The following is a 23,359-nucleotide window of genomic DNA, read 5'->3' on the forward strand; positions in this document are numbered from 1 at the left end:
TGACTTTAGGTCTCTGAGTTTGCAAGACCGCCATGCAGGCCTCCCCTGAACTTGTCAGGTCAGCATGTGGCCCTTTTTGTCCACAGGTTCCTCCAGGCCCCTCCTGGACACCAGTTGGGGGGCTCTGGGGTCTAAAGCTGAGAGTTCCCAGCTCCCTGGGCTTGGGCTTGCCATGTGATGTTGCCTCCCTGGGCCCCAAGCAAATGAGCTATTTTCCTGCCTCGCCTCCACCATCTGACTTTGGCCCTTTGGCCACATGCCACCTTGTGCCAAACAGCCAGGAGCTCTGCTGATGACCATACAGGCCTTATCTGCAAGGTGCTCAGCTCTCATCCCAGGAGCTCTGTGGTGGCTGGGCCTGCACCCACACGCTCTCTAGCAGAGGCTGACCCTGAGTGTCCTCAGCCAAGCCTGAGGCCCCTGTTCCAGGAACTGCAGGAGCTGACACAGACTGCCTTCCCGTCCCTTCTCTGCCAGGAATGTACGAGCCCCCCACCGCCTGCCCACCCAGGGAGGAAAGCAGCAGAGGCTGCTGGGAGCTGGGCCCTGAGGGAGAGGGCCAGCACTAGACCCCACCGGCCCCCTGCCCTCACCCCAGTGTGTCTGGCACCCCCAGTCTTCCTCTCAGGGCTGGTCACTGCATGACAATGTCTCCTCCTCAGAGAGGCCTTCAGCTGGGTCATGGCCCTTCAAAGCCCCAGGCCAGGCACCGTGGGCATTCTGGGCTGAGGCCTCCCTGCTGGCTGTCCTGGGCCCTGTAGGGTACTGAGCAGCATTCCTGGCTTCCACCCCTTAGTGGCCAGTAGCACCATCCCCTCCCCCAGGTGACAGCTGGGCACTGCCATGTGTCCTGGGGGAACCGCCGCGTGAGACCCGCTGCCCTAGACCCTCCTGAGATGAGCTGTGTATTGTCCTCTTCCCTAGACCGTGAGCACCCTGGGGACAGGACAGCCTCTGGCCACACACAGCCTCCTGCCCACAGCCACCTGCACGACCACAGCAGGTGGAGGGGTGATGACTGCCTGGCTGGGCCCTCCTGACACCCAGGGCCTCAGAGTCCCCACACTTGCAGAGCTGGTGGGGAGGGGAGAAGCTGCCTGGAGCCAGAGGAGCTGGGCGGGGTGGGGCCAGCCAGACAAGCCCGGCCAGATCCACTCACCTGGGGCAGGAATTTGGGTGCAAACCTTTGCCTCTGGGCGTGTTCCAGCAGCTACTGACACCTGGCTGGCTTGGAGTTTGGATGGGGCCCAGAGAACAGGCCCTGTCACTGCCCAGGGGCCTGAGGAGTAGGGCCACCTTCCCCTCTAGTCCCCACTTGGATGGATCACCAGGGATGGGAGGGGAGATGGGACCTCTAACCACTGCTCCTGAGGCACCTGAAGTCCCCTCACTCCCCTCCTCACAGCTCAGCCCTGGGCAGCGGGATCCTCTCCTGCATCTTACCCTTCGCCCCCTGGAGCCCGAGGCTAGGTTCAATCCCTCCCTGTACCCTAGCACTGTGACTTTGAGGAACCACTTCCTCTCCCTCAGCCTCAGTTTCTGCTCTGTAACATGGGTTCATTAGCTACCTCCTCACGGGTTTGCCATGGTCCTTCTTGATGGGGCATCAACCAGGTGCCAGGCCAGTGGTCAGGACCTCCCCAGGGCGTCGGTGGCCCCAGCATACTGCCGTGTGGCCACTGGGCACACCCGTTCCTGTGAGCCCTGCTTCTTCAGGCTCTAACATGTGGTGCCAGGGCTGCTTGCTGACTGGCAACGCTGCGTATTCCTCCAAGGGCAGGAAGAACCAGTCCTGAGATGTATCCCAGGTCACCTCCCAGACAGGCCGGCAGACCAACTGGCAGACCGACTGGCAGACGGACTGGCAGACCGGAGCAGCCTCAAAGGGCTGGGTGTGAGTCTCTCCCCTGTGTACACCTGTCCCCAGGCACAGACAGGATGCAGCCTTTCAGAGCCACCTCCCCTGACAAGGCCCCTAGCTGCCCCTTTCCTGCTCAACCCTCAGCTGCACCCATGGGGGTGGGGAGAACAGCTTCAGCCTCCTGATGGGGAAACTGAGGCTCAGGGCCCTTTCTGCCCAGGGTCAGAGGTTAGCCTGGAGCCAGGACATGGGCTCAGTCTGTGGTGTCAGCTAGTGGCGCCTGACTGTCCTGGCCTTGGGGTGGAGGCGGGCCTTGCTGCTGGTGTCTGCAGCCTGTCCCTTAGACCTGCAACTCCACTGGGTTTGGCTGGAATGTCTTGGCCTCTGGCCAGCAAGGCCAACCCTTGGTGTATCTGCTGGGACAAGCCGGCTGGACACACTGTGTGCTTCTGGGATGGAAGTGCCTCCTGTCCTGTCACTAGGCTCAGTCCTCTGGCCAGTGACCATGGAGAAGTCAGAAGATGGGGTGTCTTGGGTGTTTCCCACCTCACAGTGTCTCTCTGCTAGGGGTGACCCAGGCAGGGATCTCTTTTGGCTGGCCTTCCAGGTGGACTCCGTGCACAGGCCAGGCCCTGGGCACCCAGTCCCAAGCACCTTCATCTGTAACCTGGGAAGGGTCCATGGGCGTCTCCTGGGAGCTGAGTGGGAAAGGGGACTGGCCCATCCAGACCCTGACCCAATGCCAGCGAAGTCAGTAGTGGGCCCCACCTGCCTGGTGGACACGGATATGAAAATCCAGGGGGTGGGACACCTGAGGTTTGTACTCTTTATCACGTGTGGGTCATAGCTCAATGAAAAAATCTAACAAGTACAATAAACGAGGTAGTAAAATAGAGCAGAACAAGATGCTGGTCCAGCTCTTTCCCTGGCTCCCTGGGGCTCTGACAGCCAGTGAATAAGGCTGCTGATGGCCCCGGCTCCCCTCAGGGCTGACCCACTTGTGTCCTTGAGCCTCACCCACACAGTGATGCCTGCATCCCTCACACCAGAGGATAATCCCAAATAACCCCTGGGAGGCAATGGTCCAGGACCTGCTGGAGGGCGGCTGGCTGAAGCCTGTGCACTCCCACCCTCCACAGTGAGCTCTGGGTGAGACTCTGTCAAGAGGAGAGCAGGCCAGGAGCCACTTCCTCTTCCTCAGCCTCAGCTCCTGTTGAGGTTTGCGTGGATGGAAGTCTGTCCCTAGGCTCTGACCCACCAATCACCCTGGGCCCCCGCCCAGGCCTGGAAGGAAGTTTTCTCACTTGGAGCTGTTCCCTTGCACACACAATGCACTTTAGGCTGGCCTGGCCCTGCCTGGCCCAGAGACAGCTGATCTGGGAGCAGGAGGGAGCCTCCCCTATAAGTATGCACAGGCACCTCCTACCTGTCTGTGAGGTGAGCCCAAAGATGGTGCTGAGAAAGTGCAGGGGGCCACACACTCCAACCAGATCTTACTGGCCACTGTCACCTGCCTAGGCAGTCTGAATGGGGACCTGTATGAGATTGGGGTAGTTACAGTGCAGCTCCTTTAGTCAACAGCCCAGGATTCAAATATACCCATGTGACCTGGGGCCACAGCATAATAGCAATACTGACTGTGATGGTGTGATGATGGTGATGCTGATGGTGATGTTGATGATGATAATGGTGGTGGTGATGATGGTGATGATGATGGGATCATGGTGATGATGGTGTGATGTTGATGATGGTGGTGATAATGGTGATGCTGATGGTGATGGTGGTGATGATGGTGGTGATGGTGGTGATGATGGTGATGTTGATGATGGTAGTGATAATGGTGATGCTGATGGTGATGATGGTGGTGATGATGGTGATGTTGATGATGGTGGTGATGCTGTTGATGCTGATGGTGATGATAATGATAGTGATGATGCTGATGGTGATGATGATGAGAATGATGATGCTCATGGTGATGATGATGAGAGCGATGATGCTCATGGTGATGCTGATGATAGTGATGATGATGCTGCTGATGGTGATGATGGCAATGATGATGGTGGTTGTTAGAAATAAGGTGATCCCCCCAAATCAGGGGTCCTGTCAAAACACAAAGGATACTTGGGAGCCAGACAGCAAGGCAATACCTTTACTCCTGCAGGAGTTGCACATGCACAGGGTCTGGCAACAGCACATTAAGCAGGCAGTCCACTTGGGCTTTTATTTCTGATGCATGTGATCTGTTTCTCACTCTTGATTGGAAGAGCTTAGGCTCCCAGTCTTGCGCGATTGTCTAATTTAAAGGCAAGGGTTGACCTTGGCCATTTCAAATGGTGGCTCACAGGGGAGCTGCAAGTCACGTGAACCAAAATGGCGGCTGCTAAGTCATGCAGGCCAAAATGGTGGTTGCCTAAACTCCCTTCTTTGACAGAAAAGATGATGGTGGTGGTGCTTGTGATGAAGGTGGTGGTGATGATGGTGAAGGTGATAGTGATGGTGGTGATGATGGTGATGAAGGTGGTGGTGATGTTGGTGAAGGCGATAACGATGGTGGTGGTGGTGATGGTATGAAGGTGGTGGTGAGTGCTACCACACTGAGGACCTACTGAGTGCCACACCAATTCTGAGCCCTGCCTGTGTTAACTCATTGAATGCAGATGGCCCAGCCCTGTGGGATGGCTCTATTACCATTGTCCCAACTTCACAGCTGGAAAGAGGAGGCAGTCAAATAATTTGTCCAAGGTCACACAGCCAAAAGGCAGAGGGAGCGTGGGAACTTCACCTATAATCCAATGTGATATTGGCAGTCAAGGTTATGCAAAGCGCTTTGGGGGTGGAGGGTGGGCAGGAAGAGATGTATGTTCTGGAGTGGATGAAGGGGCATTCAGGGACCACGAGTGGGACTACCCGGCTGAACAGCTGCTACTCTGAGCCTCTGGGGCTGCCCTGGGATCTGCAAAAAGGGCTCAGCTCAACAGTGTCTTCCAGTGCCAGGTCCTCCTGCCCACCATGCCCTTTGTATAGCCTGGCCTCTGGTCCTTTCTCAACCTACCAGCAAGGGGCTAGGGACCTAGAGCCGGAGGGAGGTGGCTCAGCCCCCTTCAGCTAACAGGGAAATAGGCAGGAAGCAGGTCTGTGTGCAGGGCCAGGTGTGCTCTTGGATGGGTGGTAGTGGCTGCTGGGGACAGTGTGGGCAGGATGTGGGGACTTTATCCCCTAGCTACCAATATCTGGCAGTCTGTCACTCATCCATCCCCTACAGTTGCCAGGAGGCCCTGCTGCTGAGACCCTCCCCTGCTCCCTTCAAGGGACCACTTGTTCCCGTTTGTGGGATCTGGACTTTGGACAACAGGGTTTCTCAAAGAGGGGCTCCTCTAGACTTCACGACCCAAGGGTGGGGAGCAGTTTCCCTTCAAAGAACTTGGCCTTGGGACCCTGCTACAGGGAGAGAATATCATGATGCCTGTGTGTGTGTCCTATAGTTTTAATTTTTTTTTAATGTGGTAAAATATCTCTCTATATAAGACCCTAATATGCAAATAGACCGAATGGTGGAACAACCGGTCACTATGACATGCGCTGACCACCAGGGGGCACGTGTGGAACATGGTGGGCGTCAGCAGCAGGCGGCAGAGCGCAGAACATGGTGGGCATCAGCCGCGGCGGGATGGTGAAGCAGGTGAGCGGGGACGCCAGATCAAGGCAGGATGCTGGTTGCTGTCATCAGGGTGAGCCTCTGGTGGTTACTGAAAGTTCCTTACTCCCCTGCCACGGTCCTGCCAGGAGCTTGCACCTGCTGCTGGCGCTGGCCCCACTCACACCCGCTGCCAGCACCCAGCGCCGATCACTCAGCGCCGTCAGAGGGTGTGAGTGGTGACTGCCGGCCCGAGTCACCCCTGAGGGCTTCTCCACCTCCCCCTGCTCCTGAGGGGCTACTATCGGGGCAGCAGCTGCCACTCGCACCCGCTGACAGCGCCAGCCCCAATTGTTTTGAGCTATCAGGGCGTGAGAGCAGCAGTGGGGGCGCGTGGGGCTGCTGGCAGACAGGGGACTGGGGACATTGTGGGAGGGGCCGGGCGGGGGCGTGGAGGATGGGCCAAGACACAGTGCTGTGCTCACCGCAGCCTCATGGCCCACAGTTCCTTTCAAGGTGCACAAATTCGTGCACTGGGCCCCTAGTATATAATAAAATTTACCATTTTAACCATGTGTAAGTGCACAGTTCAATGGTGTTAAATACACCAATAATGTACTACCACCACCATCATCTCCAGAACTTTTTCATCCTGTAAAACTGAAACTCTCCCCATTAAACACTCACTCTCCCTCCCTAGACACTGGCAATCAACCTTCTACTCTCTGATTTTGATGACTCTAAGCACCTCGTATCATTGGAATCATGCAGCATTTGTCTTTTTTGTGACTGACTTATTTCATTCAGCATGTCAAGGTCAATCCATATGCATGTGTCAAAATTTTCTTCCTTTTTTATGCTGAATAATATTCAATTTTATGTACTTATCACATTTTGTTTATCCATTCAACTGTTGATGGGCACTTGGTTGGCTTCCATGTTTTAGCTACTGTGAATAATGCTTCTGTGAACATGGGTGTGCAAATCTGTTCATGTCCTTGCTTTCAATTCTTTTAGGTGCATACTCAAGACGCAGAACAGCCAGATTATATGGTAATTGTCTTTTTTAAGGAACCTCCATGTTGTTTTTTAGCTGCACCATTTTATTCCAACCAATGCACCAGGGTTCTGATTTCTCCACATCCTCACCAACACTTCCTGTGTGTTTTTTAAAAAAATATATTTTTATTGATTTCAGGGAGGAAGAGGGAGATAGAAACATCAATGATGAGAATCATTGATTAGCCTGGAACCCAGGCATATGCCCTGACCAGGAATCGAATTGTGGCCTCCTGGTTCATAGAGCCATGCCAGCTGGGCTACTTCCGGTTTATTTTGTTAATCACACTTGAGGATATATGTTCCACTGATTTTCAGTGTGTGGAAGGAAAGGAGGGATGGAGGGAGGAAGGGGAGAGAAACATCAATGTGAGAAAGATGCATCAATTGAGTGCCTCCCGCATGCACCCTGACCGGGCCAGGATTGAACCTGCAACTGAGGTACATGCCTTTGACCAGGAATCGAACCTGTGACCCTCTGTACCGGGCTGATGCTCTGACCACTGAGCAACACCAGCCAGGGCTTATATTATTTATAGTATCCATTCTTTTTTTAAAAATAGATTTTGATTTCAGAGAGGAAGGCAGAGGGAGATAGAAACATCCATGATGAGAGAGAATCATGGATCGGCTGCCTCCTGCAAGTCCCCACTGGGGATAGAGCCCACAACCCGGGCATATGCCCTTGACTGGAATCAAACCTGGGAACCTTTCAGTTTGTAGGCCGATGCTCTTTCTACTGAGCCAAACGACTATAGTATCCATTCTAACAAGTGTGAGGTGGTATCTCATAGCTGTGACTTGATTAGTGGTATTGAGCATCTTTAAGTGTACTCATTGGTCAATTTATCTCTCGTGAAATGCCTATTCAAGCCCTTTGCCCATTTTTGAATCAAGTTGTTGTTGTTTTTTGTTTAGTTTTAGGACTTCTCTATATATTCTGCATACTAATCCCTTATCAGATGTGTGATTTTCCAATATTTTATCTCATTCTGTGGGTTGCCTTTCTACTCTGTTGATAGTTTTGATGCACAAATTAAAAAAATTTCATCAAGTCCGACTTTTTCTTGTTGCTACTTGGGCCTTTGGTGACCTACCTAATAAGTCATTGCCAAGTCCAGTGTCATGAAGTTTGTGCCTTAGTTTTCTTGTAAGAGATTAAGGTCTTACATTTAGGTCCTTGATCCATTTTGAGTTCACTTTATATATGGTGTGAGGTAAGGGTCAGTTTCCTCCTGCATGTGGATATCCAGTTTTCCCAACACCATGTGTTGACACCCTTGTCAAAAATTATTTGACCGTATATGTGAGGGCTTTCTGGGCTCTCTATTCTGCTGAATACTAAAGGGAGACCTTCTGCAGACCTCTCTGCCACTCTGGTACTCAAGCTGCCTGTCTCCTGCCTTCCAGCTACAGAGAATCCCTCTATCACTAGGCCCAGCGGGGCTCACCCACGCACAGTCACAGGCAGTCAGGCCAGATGTGCAAATCCCCAACCACACACATAAATCATGTGTACGCACATTAAGTCTGTGCACATGCCCAGGTGCATAGCACCCACCTCTCAGGGCCTACATGAGACCTGCTTAGAAGACACCGGGCTCAGTGACCTCACTCCTGTTGCCCAGTGGAAGCAACAGCAGAAACACTGGTTTCCAGGTGTAAGGGGACTTACAGCCCCACATGCTAAATCCCCCCCGAGCCAGAAAGCTGGCAGTCACTCAAACAGGGCACTGTGAGGCCAGGCTGACCAGGATCATTTACACATTACCCCATAGGCGCAAGCAGCCCAGGGTGAGAGAGCCCTAAACGGCCACTAGAGACCCGGGTGGAGCGGTGATATGGGGGCTGACCTGGCGGATGAGGGGTATTTTCTGGCTCAGCCTAAGGCAGCCCGTGTGTGTGTGGGGGGGGGGGGGGTGGGGGGGGGAGGAGGGCCTCTCAAGCCCGTCCTAAGGGGTCTTGTTTCACCCAAGCCCATGTTTTAGCTGGCTGCCCTACACACGTGTCACAGGTGCTCGAGCTGTGCAGTTTTGGATTTTTCTATTTTCTCTATTAGTAGGTCTTGGCACCAGGACTCTGGAGGACCGGAGCACGGGTGGTGGGAGGGGGGAGGCGGTCCGGGGAACGGTCGGATGGTGCAGCGCAAGGGCTGTGGGTTTCACCTGGTTCTGCCACCAGGCGTGGCCCAGCGCCTGCCGCTCGGGCCTCATTCTCCGAGGAGTTGGCCTCTAGGTCCCGGGACGGCGTCCCGCCCGCGGAGAACCCCGGCCCAAGCCGCGCTGCTCCGTCCCCGTTCACCGTCTGTCTCGTCACTCATGACACCTCAGGAGTATTCTCACTCGGCTGTTTCCGCGGGGTCCGTTCCCAGGACGGGGTCTGCGTTCTGGCAGCCGATGGACGCCCCCGGGCCGCCCGTTAGCACCGCGCGCCGCCTCGCCGACGCAGGGGTCTCCTGCCCGCCAGGGGTGGCGACACCTCGGCCCGCCGGCATCTCATGGCCCCGCCAGCCCCGGCCACCCACTCGCCGCCCGAGGCACCAGGATCCGCCCCCGCCCACCGGAAACGGAAGTGCGCCCGCGGGGGGCCCCGGCCAGGCTCTGCGCGGACTCGCGGGCGCGCCGGGACCCGGAAGCACTCGCCGAGGCCCCGCCCTGTCCCGCCCATCGTGCTGCCGGGGTACGTAGCGCGCCCTTTCTGCCGACGCGCTCGTGGTGGTGGCAGCAGGTAGGCCGCGTGGCCTAGTGCCGGCTCTGCGGGATTCCGGGCGGGGTCGGCGTGAGGTCATGGCGCGGAGGTTGGGGGCCGGGTGCGCGGGGTTTGAGGTGAGGCCACGGCGCGGGGAGTGGGGTGAGACCACGGCGCGGGGTCCGGGCGCACCGACCCAGCTTATTCTCACGGCGCCGCGCGGGGTCTCGTAGGCGCAATCTCAACATGCAGAACGACGCCGGCGAGTTCGTGGACCTGTACGTGCCGCGGAAATGGTGAGTGCCACAGCATTTAATTTTACTTTAGAGCACAAATACAAACACTTGTGACTTCCTACCCTTCCCATTCACTGCGCTCTCCTCACAGCTCCGCCAGCAACCGCATCATCGGCGCCAAGGACCACGCGTCCATCCAGATGAACGTGGCCGAGGTGAGCCTGGGGCGCTAGGGCTTGGACGAGGTCCATCCCAGACTAGGGCGAGGTCTGAGCTGGCCCCGGGGTTGATGATCCCCAGACCCCAAGTTTAGAGTTAAAGGAGCTCGAGTGCCCGTCTGATGATCTTCATTCTCCATCAACAGGTTGACAAGGTGACAGGCAGGTTCAACGGCCAGTTTAAAACCTATGCTATCTGCGGGGCTATCCGCAGGATGGTGAGTGTCCTGGACGTGGTTCATCTGTGGGCTTTTGGGGGATAATGGAGAATGGTGTCTTATACTATTTCTCAGGTCTGACTGAGTCTATTTGTTGCAGAACAGGTTTGAGCCTATGGGACTCCATTGCACTGGTTGCCTGCCTGTCCCTGGGGGTGGTGGGGTGAAGGGTGGAAAGGATGCTCAAAGGCCCAAAGCAGGATCACCCTTTTACCTTGGAACTTCCCAGTTATCACAATCTATGTCCAAGGCCTTTTTCTGTCCAGTGAGGTCTGAGTGGCGAGACAGGGAGAGAGGCACCGCTAGGGCTGGGTGGTCCCTGGTGGACCTCCTGCCAGCAGGGAACATAGTTGATAGTTCCAATGTGCTTTTTCTCAGGGTGAGTCAGATGACTCCATTCTCCGACTGGCCAAGGCCGATGGCATCGTCTCAAAGTAAGCTGTCTCAAAGTCGAGTTTGGGGACAGGCTGGGACTTTTCCGGAGACGAGGCTTTAATGTTGTTCTTCCTTTTGTTTAGGAACTTCTGACTGAAGAGCATCACAGATGTGAAATTTGTCATAAATAAATAGTGGAAACATCCTCCATGTTGGTTCATTCTGTGCTGGGCTCTGGGGGGGTCATCCTGCTGTGAATGGGCGAGGAGGGGTCAGCTCACTGAAAGGAGGCAACTTATACGCTACAAAACCAAACTTTAAAGCACAAATACAAACACATGTGACACAACTTGGCATTGAGGTCAGATAGTTGCTTAATGCACATTTAAAATCCACAACTGCTACTGGGTTCTGAGGGAGTGGCACGGCCCTGGACACCCTCAGAGGTTGGGGCTTGTTCTAGAGGATGGGGATTCAGTCTGAGGTTTGGCTTAAATACTGGCTTTTCTGCAGGGATTCTTGAGTACCACACAGTGGCAGCTCCAGCATTACTAAAAAGGACACACAGCTGGGAAGGTTACAGATGAGCTTGGCAAATGACTCTTACTACATAAATGTGCAAATTTAAATTACCATATTTTTCTGTTGGTCTAACGTCTGTATAGAAATTCCCAAAGAGACAGGTCCTTCGAGGCTAAGCTGTAAACAGGGACATATATTTTGAGAAAGTCCCTTACAGTGCTTGTAATACAGAAGTGTCCTTGAGATATATGGTGCCAGGACAATATGCTTTCCAGAAGTTGCCGGGCCTAGCACCTTACACCCTCCGATCTACCTTGGATGCAGGTTGGGTTTAGGAAGCCATCTTGGAGAGGGAGGTTTACTGCAGTCTTTGAATGAGTGGAAGGAACAGGCCTGCAGGCAACAAGTGGATGAAGGGTTGGCCTGCACCTCTTCTGGGGTCTAGGCTGAGTTGCTGGTGGTTGGGTGCTGTGATGAGCAGAACTGGCTGTTCTGCAAAATCACCAGCCCATGTGGAGAGAGTACAAGATGGGGGCTGACCCAGGGCCCCTCCAGTAACAGATCTGTAGCACAAAAAACAGCTTAATGATCCATGGCCATCTTTCAGGCCAGCTGACTCAACAGTCCTTAAAGTGTTTTTGGTGGGGCAGTGAGCTGGAGAACTGGACAACAGAATTCGTGCAAAGGACAACAAACCTGGAAAAGCAGAGCCTGGGCCTTTACAGGTGTGAGGATCACCGGCAGCTGGGGTCTGAGTGTGACAATGCACTGGCCAGTTGGCCCAGACAGCCTTGGGAGAAGAGGGCATTGAGCCGACCTCTTGGGGAGGCTGTGCTGTGGGCTATGAAGTAGTCCGTCTCCTCCCAGCTTGAGCAAGTGTGGTTTCAACTCACAGCTTCACATATTTAACTAGTTTGTGTTCCCTTATGAGAAACCTGCAGAACAGAATCCCAAATGACAATAGGCTGTTCTGTCATAATATTGCTTAAGAAGATCAAGAGCCACACTCCAGCAATGCAATCATCTGAATCTCTAGAGTGTCACAGGCCAGTGGGGTTTTCTGGGTGAGGTGAAGGGGCAACTTGTGTTTGCAGAGGCCTGCTGGTGTGACACTCAGGTACGAGGACTTCACAGTGACATGATGCTTGGGAGATCAGAGGTCCAAGAATAAGACTGATCAAAGCCAGGAGTCTGCTCTTTGCTCTGCTTGTGGACGTGGGGAGGGGAATGGACAGCGGGCTGGGCAAGGTGTGTTCCACATCCAAAAATTGGAAAGTCAAGATTAATGCTTCACTACATTAACTCCAGGGACTTGAATGCGCTCAGCAGCATCTGGAAATAGTCACCACTGCGATGCATCAGTGGCTACGATGGTATGTGGAAGGCAAGACAACGCAAAGGAGGAGGATGCCATTACGTCAGGATCCAAGGCATAAATCAAGGGTCCTGGTGCCAGGCCAGTCTCAGGCACGTGAGAAAAGGAAAATGACAAATCCCACATTCTATGCACATGAGAATGCCAGAATATTCTCAGAAATACCATGGTGATGTGCTGTGCTTTGGGATGAAAGCACGGCCCCCCCAAGGAAGAAAGTGTGTGAAGGCAGGGCCTACATGTCCCAGCTGGGAGGGTGAGGCCACAGGGACCAGGGGTGCACTTCACTGCCTGGGAACAGCTCCTGGGGCCCACAAATGGTGTGCTGAGTAGCGTGGGCTGTCTGGGCAGCAGACTAGAACTGCTGTGTGAGGCGTCTGTAATGAGGTAACACCTGGTTCTCCGGAAGATAAAGAGCAAGTTCCAAGGCCACAAGCACTGTGAACTCAAACCCAATTAGATCCCGTCTGTTGAATCGGAACCTTTCTTCTAACTTCTGCATGGAAGAAGAGAGAAGGGTTAAGCCGGGGTCCCTTGCTCTGGTTCCTAAGTCAGCAGGTTTGGGAGTGGCGGCTGGCCCCACTCCAGGTTAGTGGGCAATGACCCTCTCTAGGGGTAGTGCCCAGCCTTACAAGTGCTGCCTGGGGTGAGGCCTGGGTGGGACAGCACTGGCTTGGGATGGAGTGGGGGCTGGGGCGGGGCTGGGAGGGGGCAGTGGGGCCAGGGAAGGGTTGAGCGCACTCACGTCTATGAGCTGTTTTACTTCGTTCTTGCGGAGGTCGCTGCTGATCTTGGCAGCAAGCAGCACACAGGCGCCTGCGCACAGCTTGCGGTTCTGCTTGTTGAGCTTGCCTTGCAGGACAAGCTTCTCGAAGTACACGTAGGCCATGGACACAGTCACAGGCTCCAGGTTGCACTCCTCAGATAGGTTCCGCATCTCGCGTTTTAAACTGCAGGGTTATAGGGAAATCAGGTGCTCTTGGGGTGGAGGAACACCCCCTGCCCCTCCATGACACAGGGCCGTTAGAACAGCTCTGTTCCTTCCAGGTGGGCACAGCCCAGCACCAGGGCCCACAGCTTGGTGGGTACGCAGCATGCTGGTCTTAGGCCTCACTTGCCCCTTGGCTGAGCGTGCCTCCCCGCCCCCGCCACTGTACCAGGTGTCCCACAATATCTTCTAGGGGCTGCCACAGAGGACAAAGTCCCTGCTCTCCTGTGGTAGCAAGAGGATCCTAGGAGCCCTGGAGCTGCTGGGGTGGGGTGTTAGGATTTGGCAGCACAGGACCCCAGAAGGGGCAGTGACCAGGAGCCCTGCCTCAGCCAGCAGCTCCAGCACTTGCACACTGTGAGGCTATAGGCAAGCTGCCTTGACCTGCGAGTTCCTCCTCTACTGAATAGGGCCAATGGCAGTGCCCGCCTCATGGGGTGTCATGGGCACCAGTGAGGAGGGCTCAGAGGGTGGGGGCAGCTGCAAGAAGCAAACAGGCAGCCTGACCAGCAGAGGCGTGCATGTGCTTGTGTGTGTTATTGGCCTGGTCAGAGGGTGGGAGGGGGCTCAGGAATCAACGGGAAATGGGAAGATAGGCCTACAGGACCTCATACGATGACACACATTAGAAGTGGGTTTTGGGCCACTTGGTTGGTGTGGCTCAGTGGTTGAGTGTTCACCCAGGAACCAAGAGGTCACTGGTTCGATGTCCAGTCAGGGCACATGCCAGAGTTGCAGGCTTGATATCCAGTGTGAGGTGTGCAGGAGGCAACAATCGATGTTTCTCTCTCATTGATGTTTCTCTCTCTCTCCCTCTTTAAAAAATTCAATAAAAACATTAACAAAAAATGAAGTAGGTTTTGAGGATGTCCTTGGCCCTCCCTACCTCCTAATTTTGCTCAGTGTTAGTCTGACGTGTGGAAACTTCTCTCGGAATGTCTCATTCATGTCCTTCTTGAGGTCGGAGGGCTTCACATATTCGATCACCGTGGTCTGCAACACAGAGGGCAGCAGGGTGGGGCAGGGCCACTGAGGCAATTTCCCGCAGCCAGGCCTGCAGATGTGAATGCGCTGAGCCTTCAGAGCGGCACCAGGTCTGTGAGAATGACACGCCTGGACAGAGGGCAGTGGAGCTGAGTGCACAGTGGGGAATCCAGGCTGTGGAGCACGTGGGCTGAACCCCAGGGTGGTGGGGCCAGCACTGCTCTCTGGCCTGCTGCACATCCCCTCCGCACGGTGCTGCTGGGGTCCTGGGGGTGAGGGCAGGTCAGCCTTGCCCTGGTGGTGCTGGGCTCCCCGGTGCTGGGGCCGCTTGCTCACAGCCCCCCTGCCCCCCAGCACCTGAGGGGCAGTGCTGCTTGGTGTTCGCCATACCATGTATGATGCAAAGATGAGGACTCGCTTGTGCTTGCCACAGGGCCATTGTGGGTCATCCAGCAGGTTGGGGTTGTACTCCAGGGGATCCCCTGCATCACTCCCTGCAGGCAGAAGGCAGCCCTAACCCACCACGAGCCCCGAGCTCTGGTGCCCAGTTCCCATCAACCCAAGCCTCAGCAGAACCTGTGTAGCTCCTGGGAGCAGCTGGGGCTGCAGGTGTTCTCCAGGAACAGGGAGCAATGCTCCTGGGGTCTGGGTGGGGTCCAGGCATGGGTGGGAGGGAAGGATGTCCTGATGAGGATGGACCCCCCCACCCTCTGCCCCAGAGCCATCTGTGGACAAAACTTCTCACCACTGCCTGGCTGGGTCTGCTCCACCGCGAGTCCCTTCCATTCTGAAAGGCTATACCCCAACCCCACACCCCAAGCCCGCCTCTGTCTAGACTGAGGGCTGTGGGCTCAAATGTGACTCACTGCTTTGTTGCCCCTCAGGGTCACTGGCCTGGCTGGTATGGCTGCCTGTCCTGCCCCCGTGCGCATGGTTAGGGTACCTAGCTCCGTGCTGATCGGCGCTGACTTGGCAGCAGCAGGTTTGTATCTTGATGCTGGCATAGCCCGGGGGACGCTGGTCCGGGGCTGGGGCAGCGGGCCGTGGTTGTCTGTCTTTTGTGCGACCAGGGCGTTGGTAGGGTACAGGAACTTGGCGTAAGATACGACCTGGAAAAGGAAGCACGTCCAGGTCAGTCCTGCTCCTCCTTGCTGTTGCAGGAAGCCCCCTCCACACACTCCCCTCTGTGGCCCAGCTTAGGCCTGATGTTAGTGTTCTCAGTAACAAGAACATTCCAGAATGTCACCCTCGCCAGCTCTTATCTGGATCTGTAGCTCAGGAACCTTCTCCCTGCCTCTGATGCCCTTGACCTCCGACCACCAGTGCTGAGGGCGAGGCCCATTCTTACAGGGCTGTGGCTTGCTCCCACTGCCCATTGCATTTTAGAAGATCAAAGGAAAGCACAACTTCATGTGCTCATTTCCTCCATAAACGTGAGATCTACACCCGCCGGCCTGTGTGCATGGCATCAGCTCTTGCCTTTCCATCTGCTCCCAGCTCCACACCTTCCAGCTCAAAGACCATCTCGGAAGAAACAGACACGCCACCGGACGGATGCCTCTGCTTCTGGCTGTCCACCCTCAGGTCACTGCAATACAGGGCACCAGAGAGAGGCTGGGTCCCTCTGCCCGAGCGGGTGGGGCATCAGAACCTCACCTCGCAGACACGCGGGCATGTGTTCTCATTGGAAGAACAGCAGCACTAGCATCACTCGGTACACAGTGAAGGACACCTGTCCTAAGAACTGTCTAGTTTCTCCTTCCCTAGAACCAGCCACTTCCTGTTAAAACACCGGTTGGCAACAATATGGCCCTGCATCCTGTGCCGCACCTTAGGCCACGCCCGATCTTCAGGGGTGTGCCCCCAACCCTGCAGTCACACTGGGCAGGAGGCTTCCCCACCCTGACGGCCATCTCCTTCTTCCTGGGTTACACACAGGACACAGCTGCCTGGACTGGTCACAAGAATGCACGCAGAGGAGGCATGTCCCAGCACTGACATTTAGGCAACTCAAACTGAAGTAAGGTGCAGACACACCCCTCCCAGAGAACCAGGAGATGGGCAGAGCTTCTGAGAAGATTCAGTCGGAGCTGATCTGCTGACCACCTGTGAGGCTGCCAAGAGCCTGGTCCAGCCCAGCCTGTGCCTCCGGGGCCACTCACCTGACCCGCAGGCCTTCTCCATAGGGCAGGACCGAGAAGGCTGCACACAGGGACCGCTTGGCGCAGATCAGCACGATCCTGTGGGGAGAGCTGGGTCAGAACAGGTGGCAGGTGTTTCCTGAGGAGGGGAGAATTCCTTCCCGCCTAGACTCTGGTGACAGGAACCAGGTGTCCAGGGGACTCTCAGGCCACGAGGCCCAGCAGCCAGGGTCAGTGGGTTTGGCCATGTCAGCTCTCACTGGTCCCCCACATGTAACACGCTACACAGGAAGGGTCTCACTTGGCCCCACGTGGCAGGGTGGAGGCCGGAAGTCAGGACCCTAGTTCGGGAGGTCAGGCTTTGGAGGAAACACGGGACAGAAGTGTGTGCCCAGAGGGCTGTTTGGTTCAGGGAGCCCCTCCTCAGCCACCCTGGAAAGGTGGGGGACTTATAGTATCAAAAAGCATCTGTTCAAGTGACCCTTGAGGTGCCCCTGCATGGAGCACACAGCAGGAAGGACAGCCTTTCCCCCTCTGGGATGGCTCTGCCCGGCCAAGCCCCAGTCTAGCAGGAGAACAACAGTGAGACTCCCTGCTTTTCTGGCTGGATAACTAGGCACTCAGTACCCACTGAGGCCCACCTGGCTCTCAGGCCTGCTTAGTGCCTGCTCCTCAGGACTAGGCCCAGCTCCTCATGCTGAGGGATCCAGGTCTGTCCAATCTACGGCCACTACTGGGAAGGGTGGGTGCCTGCAGAGTGACCTCCCATGGGAATGGTGTGGGGACCCTTTGGGTCAGGGTGATGAGCTCAGATGCCTCAGGGCCGGCAGGGTGGTGCATGAGGGATAGGCGACAGGAGTGGCCCTTACCCAGCATCTGCAGGCACTAGGCCTCCGAAGATGCACCTGCTGCCACAGTAGTGATTTAGGGCAGCCGTGTTTAGGTTTCCACTGCCCTCCTGACCCCCCATGCTTCTCGGATGAAACCAAGCCCTCTATCCTGGATGTGTCCCACCATGTCAGCTGCTCCAATGTCCCTTCATTCAGCACCTCCACTAAGTCCGGTGTCCCCAGGGTTCTGGGGAGGGAGAGGGAGTGGGCTGGCCATGGACTTGGAGCTCAGTTAATTTGGAGGGAGGCCAGTATACTTGGAAAGGGACATGTATGGGCTGTGGCTCCAGGGCAGGAGCCAAGCCCCCAAGGTTTGATGGAGGACACAATAGGCAGCCCCACAATGGCCGGTACCTGCTATTCTTGGTGTCATACTGTCGCATGTTCTTGATGAAGTGAGTCTTCTTCAGGCCCTTGTGTCTGGGGGACCCGGGTATGTGCTTGGTTCTGCAGGTGAGAAACAGGTCACTCATCCCTCCAGGATCCTCTCTGGCCCCCAGGGCCTTAGGGCTCTCAGACAGCAGGTGGGATCTTTACCTTTGAACTGAGGGACATCCCACGGTGTCTTCCAGGAACTCAAGGGAGCAGCGCTGGGAGGCAACTCGCCTTCTGTAAAGAAAACGCCACACGGCTCAGAATACAGACCAGGACCATGCAGGATGGATCCAGCCAGGATGGCGGGCAGGGGGAGGCGGTGCTGAGGGAAGGAGTGCAGCGGGGCCTCTGCAGCCACGCGGGACTTTCTCAGGCTCATTTCTTCAGGTAGTTTCCCAGGTGGTGCACAATGGCTCCCGCACACCTGGGACCTCATGTGCAGAGCCCGGCCAGCGGCAGTCCCTGTGAGGCGCTGGGCAGACGCCTTGGAGCACGAGCAGCACCCACACTCCCCAGCCTGCCTGGCGTCTGGCCCAGCTCGCTCCTCTGCTCCTCCTGTTGACTCCGGTTACTGCAGGGATGGTGCCATCCATGTCACCACACTGAAAATCTGTTCCCAGTTGGTGTCACTGACCTTTGTCGGCGACTTTCTTCTACCTTCCCTTATGTTTCAAGGGAGGGAATAATAGTCTCAGGTGGGCGGTATTATTACCCTCTGTTTACAGGTGGGGAGACTGAGGGACAGAGCTGGGAAGGTGCAGCTTTCCCCCCTCCCGCACATGGATCTTGCCCCCAGGGCTCCTTCTCTAAACAGTGAGCAGTGCGCTCACGGCCAGGAGAGAAATCACTGCTCATTAGCGTTTGCAGTGCCCATGAACTTCCTGTACTTTGTAAATGAAGAAAGCCCAGCTGAGGAAGGGCTCTTGTCTGAGGTCTGAAGACCACCAAGGCCGAGTGAGGGGTTCTGGGAAGGGGCTACTGTATGTGCGATCAGACCATCTGAGAACAGTGACCTCCCCCCCCCCCCCCCCCGCCCCACAGTGAAGTGACGGCCCTTCTATATCGGGCACCTGACAGGTGCCAGTGCCAATGATTCGGAATCCTCCCCTGGGGCCCCTGGAGGGATCAAGGCCCTGCCCTCACTCTGCTGACTTGTGATCTCTTAGAGGGCAGAGGAAACCCTGGGATACTGCAAGCTGTCCAGTGGGGGGCTGCCCCACTCCCGCGGGAAAGGAGGGGAGGGAAGGGGAGGGGAGGGGAGGAGAGGAGAGGGGAGGAGCACCATGCTGTGACGGGGCGGGGAGCCTATGCTGACCTGGCTTGCATGTGCATATGTATTACCTGCTGAAATGAAAACAAACGCTGTGTTAGAGGTCCTAGGACTAAAAACTAGGATCCTGATGACTCACTCACTGACTGAGCAGAAAAAGCTGCTCCGGACTGAGCCCCGAGTGTGCGACACAACCCCCGCTGAGGACTGAGCCGGAGCACTCTGTGCAGCCTGGCTGTAACCAGGGTCTCTGCTCACCTGGCCCCCACCATGGCCACCCTCACTGAGCCCTTGGATGCTGAGCCCTGGACACTCATCCAACCTCACAATAGCCTCTCAGGCAGGTAGTGCTTAACACAAGTCCATTTCATAGAGGAGCAAACTGAGGCCCAGAGAAGCCGTGCCACCTGCTCAAGGTCACAAAGCCACTGTATGGTGGGGCTAGGATTCCACCAGGTCTGCTCCTAGAGCCTGGGTCAAACCACCACAGTCACAACACAGATTTTGGGAAGAGAACCTCACAATTCTCTCCATTCCTAGAAAACAACAGTCTAAGCCAGTAGCTGGAAGCCATCTTTGCTAGGCTGGCCACCCTCCCATACTCAGCAGCAACTCTGCTGAGGCCTGGGAAGCACAGAGAGAACCCTGATCCTGGGGGCCTGCCATCTGTCAGGGAGGGAGGTGACCCCCAGACACAAGGGCAGGGCCCTGAGCTTGGCAGCAGAGCCTGAGGAGGGACAACTTCTACTGGGGCAGGAGCAGCCCTGGGGGCAGGAAGGACATCTGAATGGGACTTGAAGACCAAGTAGGAGGGAGAGGCAAGGGGTGGAGGGACCCAGGACTGTGGTGAGTGCAGCAGGAAGGCCCAGGGACACCCGATTCAAAGTACCTCCCACCCTGCCCCAGTCTTCCCAACCTTGGGCCTTCCATATGCTCTCTTCAGAAACGGCAGTGGTGCCCCTCCGCCAGCTCGGGTCCAGGGCAGGCTGCTGACTGCTCACAGGGTCTGGCCCACAACACAGGTGCCCCAACTGTTTGCTGAACTGACGCCTAAAACCACACACGGGCTGCCCAGTACTCACACCCAGAGAGAAGAGCAAAACCGCACTTACAAAGTACTCTGGGAGCAGCCCTCCCAACCAAAAGAACCCGATCGCCCGGACCTGCCTGAGGGCCAGGGGCTGGAGGTGACCACACCAGTGCAGCCATGATGACCTCAGGTAAGAAGGGTCATCTCTGAACTACCGGGGACGGCGGGGACCCTGGGGGGGCTCTGCACTCAGCCCCTCCTGCACACCTTCAGGGCCAGCCTGAGGGTGCCACCTGCCTGGCAGCAGAAGGGCTGTGATGAGCAGGCAGTCCAGGTGCCCAGCCCAGGAGCCCATCACTCCTCAGGGTGAGGGCTGTGAGTGGAGGTCACCTCAGGGTCGGAGGTAGGGGCCAAGGAGGCAGGGTCTGGATTCCTGGAGGTGGAATCAGGGCGGAGGAGTAACTGCCACCTGGGCCGTTGACAGGGCCGGCCACAGAGCTCAGCGAGGACTGTGGGGGCAGGGGCAGGGTGGCCCGGGGTGGCGCCGGGCCTGGTGCAGCAGACTGAGGCTGGATGGCGCAGTGCAGGGAAGCCCCTGGCTCACAGGGTCGGTTGCAGGGGACAACGCGGGGCGTCTGGGAGTCTCTGTCCAGGGGATATACTAGTGGGCTGGGAGGGGACGTGTCAAGAGCTGACAGGCCCGCGTCTGGGGGCGGATGAGGGCGGAGGGAACCCCGAAACTCATGTTCAGGGCACTGACAAGGCTGAGAGCACCATGACCCCATATTTAGGGGCTGGCAGGTTGATGGGGACCATGCCGCCTATGTCTGGGGACTGACAGGGCCGGAGGAAACCCCAACATCATGGTAGTTGACAGGCACCGATGACCCGGCCCTGACATCTTAGGCCATGGGGCCCAGGACATGCCAACCTTGCATCTGGGCTCACAGGGGGCCAGGGTCACCTCCTGCTCCCCACCTCCTGGACTGACTGACCACCCCACCCTGTGTCACCGCCCGTCGGAGACCCACGTCCTGTGCAGACGGGTCCGCCCCACCCGGCTCACGGCCCGGGCACCGCCGCGCACCGCCCCGCTCCGCTCACCTCGACCCCACTCACCTCGGGCGCTGCGCGTCCAGGCCGAGGCCGACAGGCGCGGGCGCGGGGCTGAGCAGGCCCTGGGGCGCCGAGGCCCTGACCGCGCTGCCGGGAGGGCCGGGCGGCGCGGGCTCGGGCCCGGGAGGCGGCGGCGGCGGCGCTGGCGGCTCGCGGACCTCGGCGGGCGGCAGCGGCGGTGGGAGATTCTCACCGACCGAGCCCAGGCTCGGGGGCCGCCCGTCCAGGGAGATGTTGTTGAGGAAGAAGAGCGCGGCCTGGCGGCGCCGCAAGTCCCCGCGCCTCCGCAGCGCCTGCGGCGGGGCCCTGGCGGCGGGACCCGGGCCGGGGGCCGGGCCGGGGGCTCCTCCGGCCGCGGCCGCTGCCATCCTCTGACTGAGCCCGCGGGCCGCCCACCACCGCCGCCGCCCGCACGCACGCGCCCGCGCTCGCCGCCCATTGGCCACGACGCGCCCTCATGCAAATGATCGCTGTCGCACCCGCCCATTGGTCAGCGCGGAGCCCCAAGGGCGGCTCCCGTGGGTCTTAGAAGGGGTCCTAATAGTCCTGAGGGCCCGCCGCTCGCCTGCGCTCTCGCGGGGTCTGACCCGGGGTGGAGCGGTTCCGGCGGCCGCGGCGACGGGGCCGGGGTTCCAGTCCCCGCCTCGGAAGCTGGGCTCTTGCTGGGTTGCGGCGTTTGTGGTCAGTCTCCATCGAGCCTGCGTCTTTAGGCTCCAGTGCACTTCCTCTTGGGTGTGCTGGTGCAGGGGCTGAAGCTGTGCCACCTGCCGTGTGGGAGGCCCTTCAGTTTGCAAACTGACATCTCTGTTACTTCTAGGAGCTCCAAGGCTCACCGGAATGGCCAGAATGGCCGGTGGTGCCAGCTGGCCTCCCATATTGGCTGAAGAAGAGACAAAGGGTCTGAGTGGAGAAGGGTCTGGGATGACAGGCAGGTTGGGACAGTCCTGCACTTCCCTCAGCAGCAAAGTGACCTAGGCTTCAGTTTTCTGTACCCTGGTTTCCCTGACTTCAGAGCCGATGGCTTCCTGCTCAGGTGCTGCCTTCTGAGCCCCAGCTTTCCCCCTGTGGGCTTACTTATCCATAGAGTGGAGACAGTGATTTCAACTCCAGGTATTGTCAGGATAAAGCTGGCCCCCGGATGTCACCAGCGCTGGGCTGCCATATGCTGGAAGCTGGGCATTTGCTGTTTGGTTATACAGCCCAGTGAATGATTTGGGTGTGCTGCCCATTGCCTCACACGACCCTGGCCTCTGCAGCTCCTGTCTCAGTAGGAGGCGGGCATCGACCTGCACCAAGGAAACAGGTCAGCAAGTTTCTGGTTTTGAGGGACATGAAGAGTCATCACCATCATCAATCAGGGCCCCACTGCATGGCCCGCTCCCCTTTAGGCCCCTTACCCACCTTTCATCTTGGCGTATCCCTCCTAGTGACCTCATTTGCCAGCACAGGCAGGCTCACCCACTGCCCAGCCTGTCCTCTTTCCTTTCCCTCTGCCCTTCCAAATTCCGCTGAGGCTTCACCACCCAGGCCTGCAAGTTGGATGTGAATGGAGTACACAGGCTCTGCATTTTTTTTGTTGTTGTTGTTGGTTTGTATTTTTTTGTTTTTGTTAATCCTCACCAGAGGATATTTTTTCCATTGATTTTTAGAGAGTGGAAGGGAGGAGGAGAGACAGAGAGAAACATCGATGTTATGTGAGAGAGACACATTGATTGGTTGCCTCCCTCACCCAGCACTGGGGATTTAGCCTGCAACAGGTATGTGACCTTGATGGGAATTGAACCCGAGACCCTTCGGTGCCAGGCTAACACTTGAACCACTTAGCCACACTGGTCAGGGCCACAGGTTCTGTTTTATTTGATTTTGGGAAAATCAAAACCATCTTTAACAGCTGGGAGATTTCACGTGCACCTGCACACATACATCCCTAGATGTCTCTCTTGGGAATTTATTCTCTCTGGCCTCTCAGAGCAAGGTGGGGAGCAGTGCCCTTGTTAGTCAGGTTTGTGCCCTCAGGCCTCATCAAGCCCAGCCATTGCCCCATGTCCTGCTTTTGTCTTGGAAGGAGCAATCCTCAAATTTCATGTGCAAGGAAATTGCCCCTTGGAGCTTCTTCTTCTTTTTATTGAATATTTTTATTGATTTCAGAGAGGGAAAGGAAGAGATAGAAACATCAATGATGATGGAGAATCATCAATCGGCCACCTCCCGCAAGCCCCACACTGGGGACTGTGCCTGCAACCCAGGCATGTGCCCTTGACCGGAATTGAACCTAGAACCCTTCAGTCTGCAGGCCAACGCTCTAGTTACTGAGCCAAACCAGCCAGAAGCCCCTTGGAGCTTCTTAAATCCTGATCCAGTGGGCCTGGGTGGGCCCAA

The 23,359-nt window shown here is 56.7% G+C and overlaps 2 protein-coding genes across 7 annotated transcripts; one reads left to right on the forward strand and one right to left on the reverse strand.

Moving 5' to 3' along the window:
- Positions 1–6,673: 6,673 nt before the first annotated feature.
- On the forward strand, positions 6,674–10,499 carry RPS21 (ribosomal protein S21). Of its 4 annotated transcripts, none has more exons than XM_080683691.1 (6): positions 6,674–9,281; positions 9,476–9,538; positions 9,630–9,693; positions 9,843–9,914; positions 10,293–10,348; positions 10,433–10,499. In XM_080683691.1, the coding sequence occupies exons 1-6, from the start codon at positions 9,052–9,054 to the stop codon at positions 10,440–10,442; spliced, it is 495 nt and encodes a 164-aa protein (XP_080539817.1). In that variant the 5' UTR covers positions 6,674–9,051; the 3' UTR covers positions 10,443–10,499. The 4 variants fall into 4 exon arrangements, with proteins under 4 accessions (XP_080539817.1, XP_080539820.1, XP_080539819.1 ...); XM_080683693.1 differs by having other exon boundaries at positions 9,240–9,379; XM_080683694.1 differs by having other exon boundaries at positions 9,182–9,281; positions 10,293–10,499.
- Positions 9,538–21,382, reverse strand: CABLES2 (Cdk5 and Abl enzyme substrate 2). Of its 3 annotated transcripts, none has more exons than XR_013961389.1 (10): positions 20,984–21,382; positions 17,727–17,798; positions 17,544–17,636; positions 16,321–16,398; positions 15,638–15,746; positions 15,102–15,267; positions 14,061–14,652; positions 12,932–13,136; positions 11,508–12,682; positions 9,538–10,540 (listed from the first exon to the last, which is right to left on the reverse strand). XR_013961389.1 is itself a non-coding variant. In XM_080683689.1 (10 exons), the coding sequence occupies exons 1-10, from the start codon at positions 21,346–21,348 to the stop codon at positions 12,542–12,544; spliced, it is 1,440 nt and encodes a 479-aa protein (XP_080539815.1). In that variant the 5' UTR covers positions 21,349–21,382; the 3' UTR covers positions 10,492–12,541. The 3 variants fall into 3 exon arrangements, 2 of the variants coding, with proteins under 2 accessions (XP_080539815.1, XP_080539814.1); XM_080683689.1 differs by having other exon boundaries at positions 10,492–12,682; positions 14,061–14,167; positions 14,549–14,652; XM_080683688.1 differs by having other exon boundaries at positions 10,492–12,682.
- Positions 21,383–23,359: the final 1,977 nt, after the last annotated feature.

Source organism: Plecotus auritus (assembly GCF_963455305.1).
Source record: "Plecotus auritus genome assembly, chromosome: 8".
NCBI classification, from domain to species: Eukaryota; Metazoa; Chordata; class Mammalia; order Chiroptera; family Vespertilionidae; genus Plecotus; species Plecotus auritus.

Bases quoted from the DNA above. Each gene is read 5' to 3' on its own strand.
- RPS21 (XM_080683691.1), top strand. From the start codon at position 9,052: ATGGCCCCGCCAGCCCCGGCCACCCACTCGCCGCCCGAGGCACCAGGA. The intron at 9,539-9,629 runs GTGAGTGCCACA...CTCTCCTCACAG, and splicing joins CTGTACGTGCCGCGGAAATG to CTCCGCCAGCAACCGCATCA. The intron at 9,694-9,842 runs GTGAGCCTGGGG...CTCCATCAACAG, and splicing joins TCCAGATGAACGTGGCCGAG to GTTGACAAGGTGACAGGCAG.
- CABLES2 (XM_080683688.1), bottom strand. From the start codon at position 21,348: ATGGCAGCGGCCGCGGCCGGAGGAGCCCCCGGCCCGGCCCCCGGCCCG. The intron at 15,747-16,320 runs GTGAGTGGCCCC...CCTGTATTGCAG, and splicing joins GGAGAAGGCCTGCGGGTCAG to TGACCTGAGGGTGGACAGCC. The intron at 13,137-14,060 runs GTAGGGAGGGCC...ATAACCCTGCAG, and splicing joins ACACTGAGCAAAATTAGGAG to TTTAAAACGCGAGATGCGGA.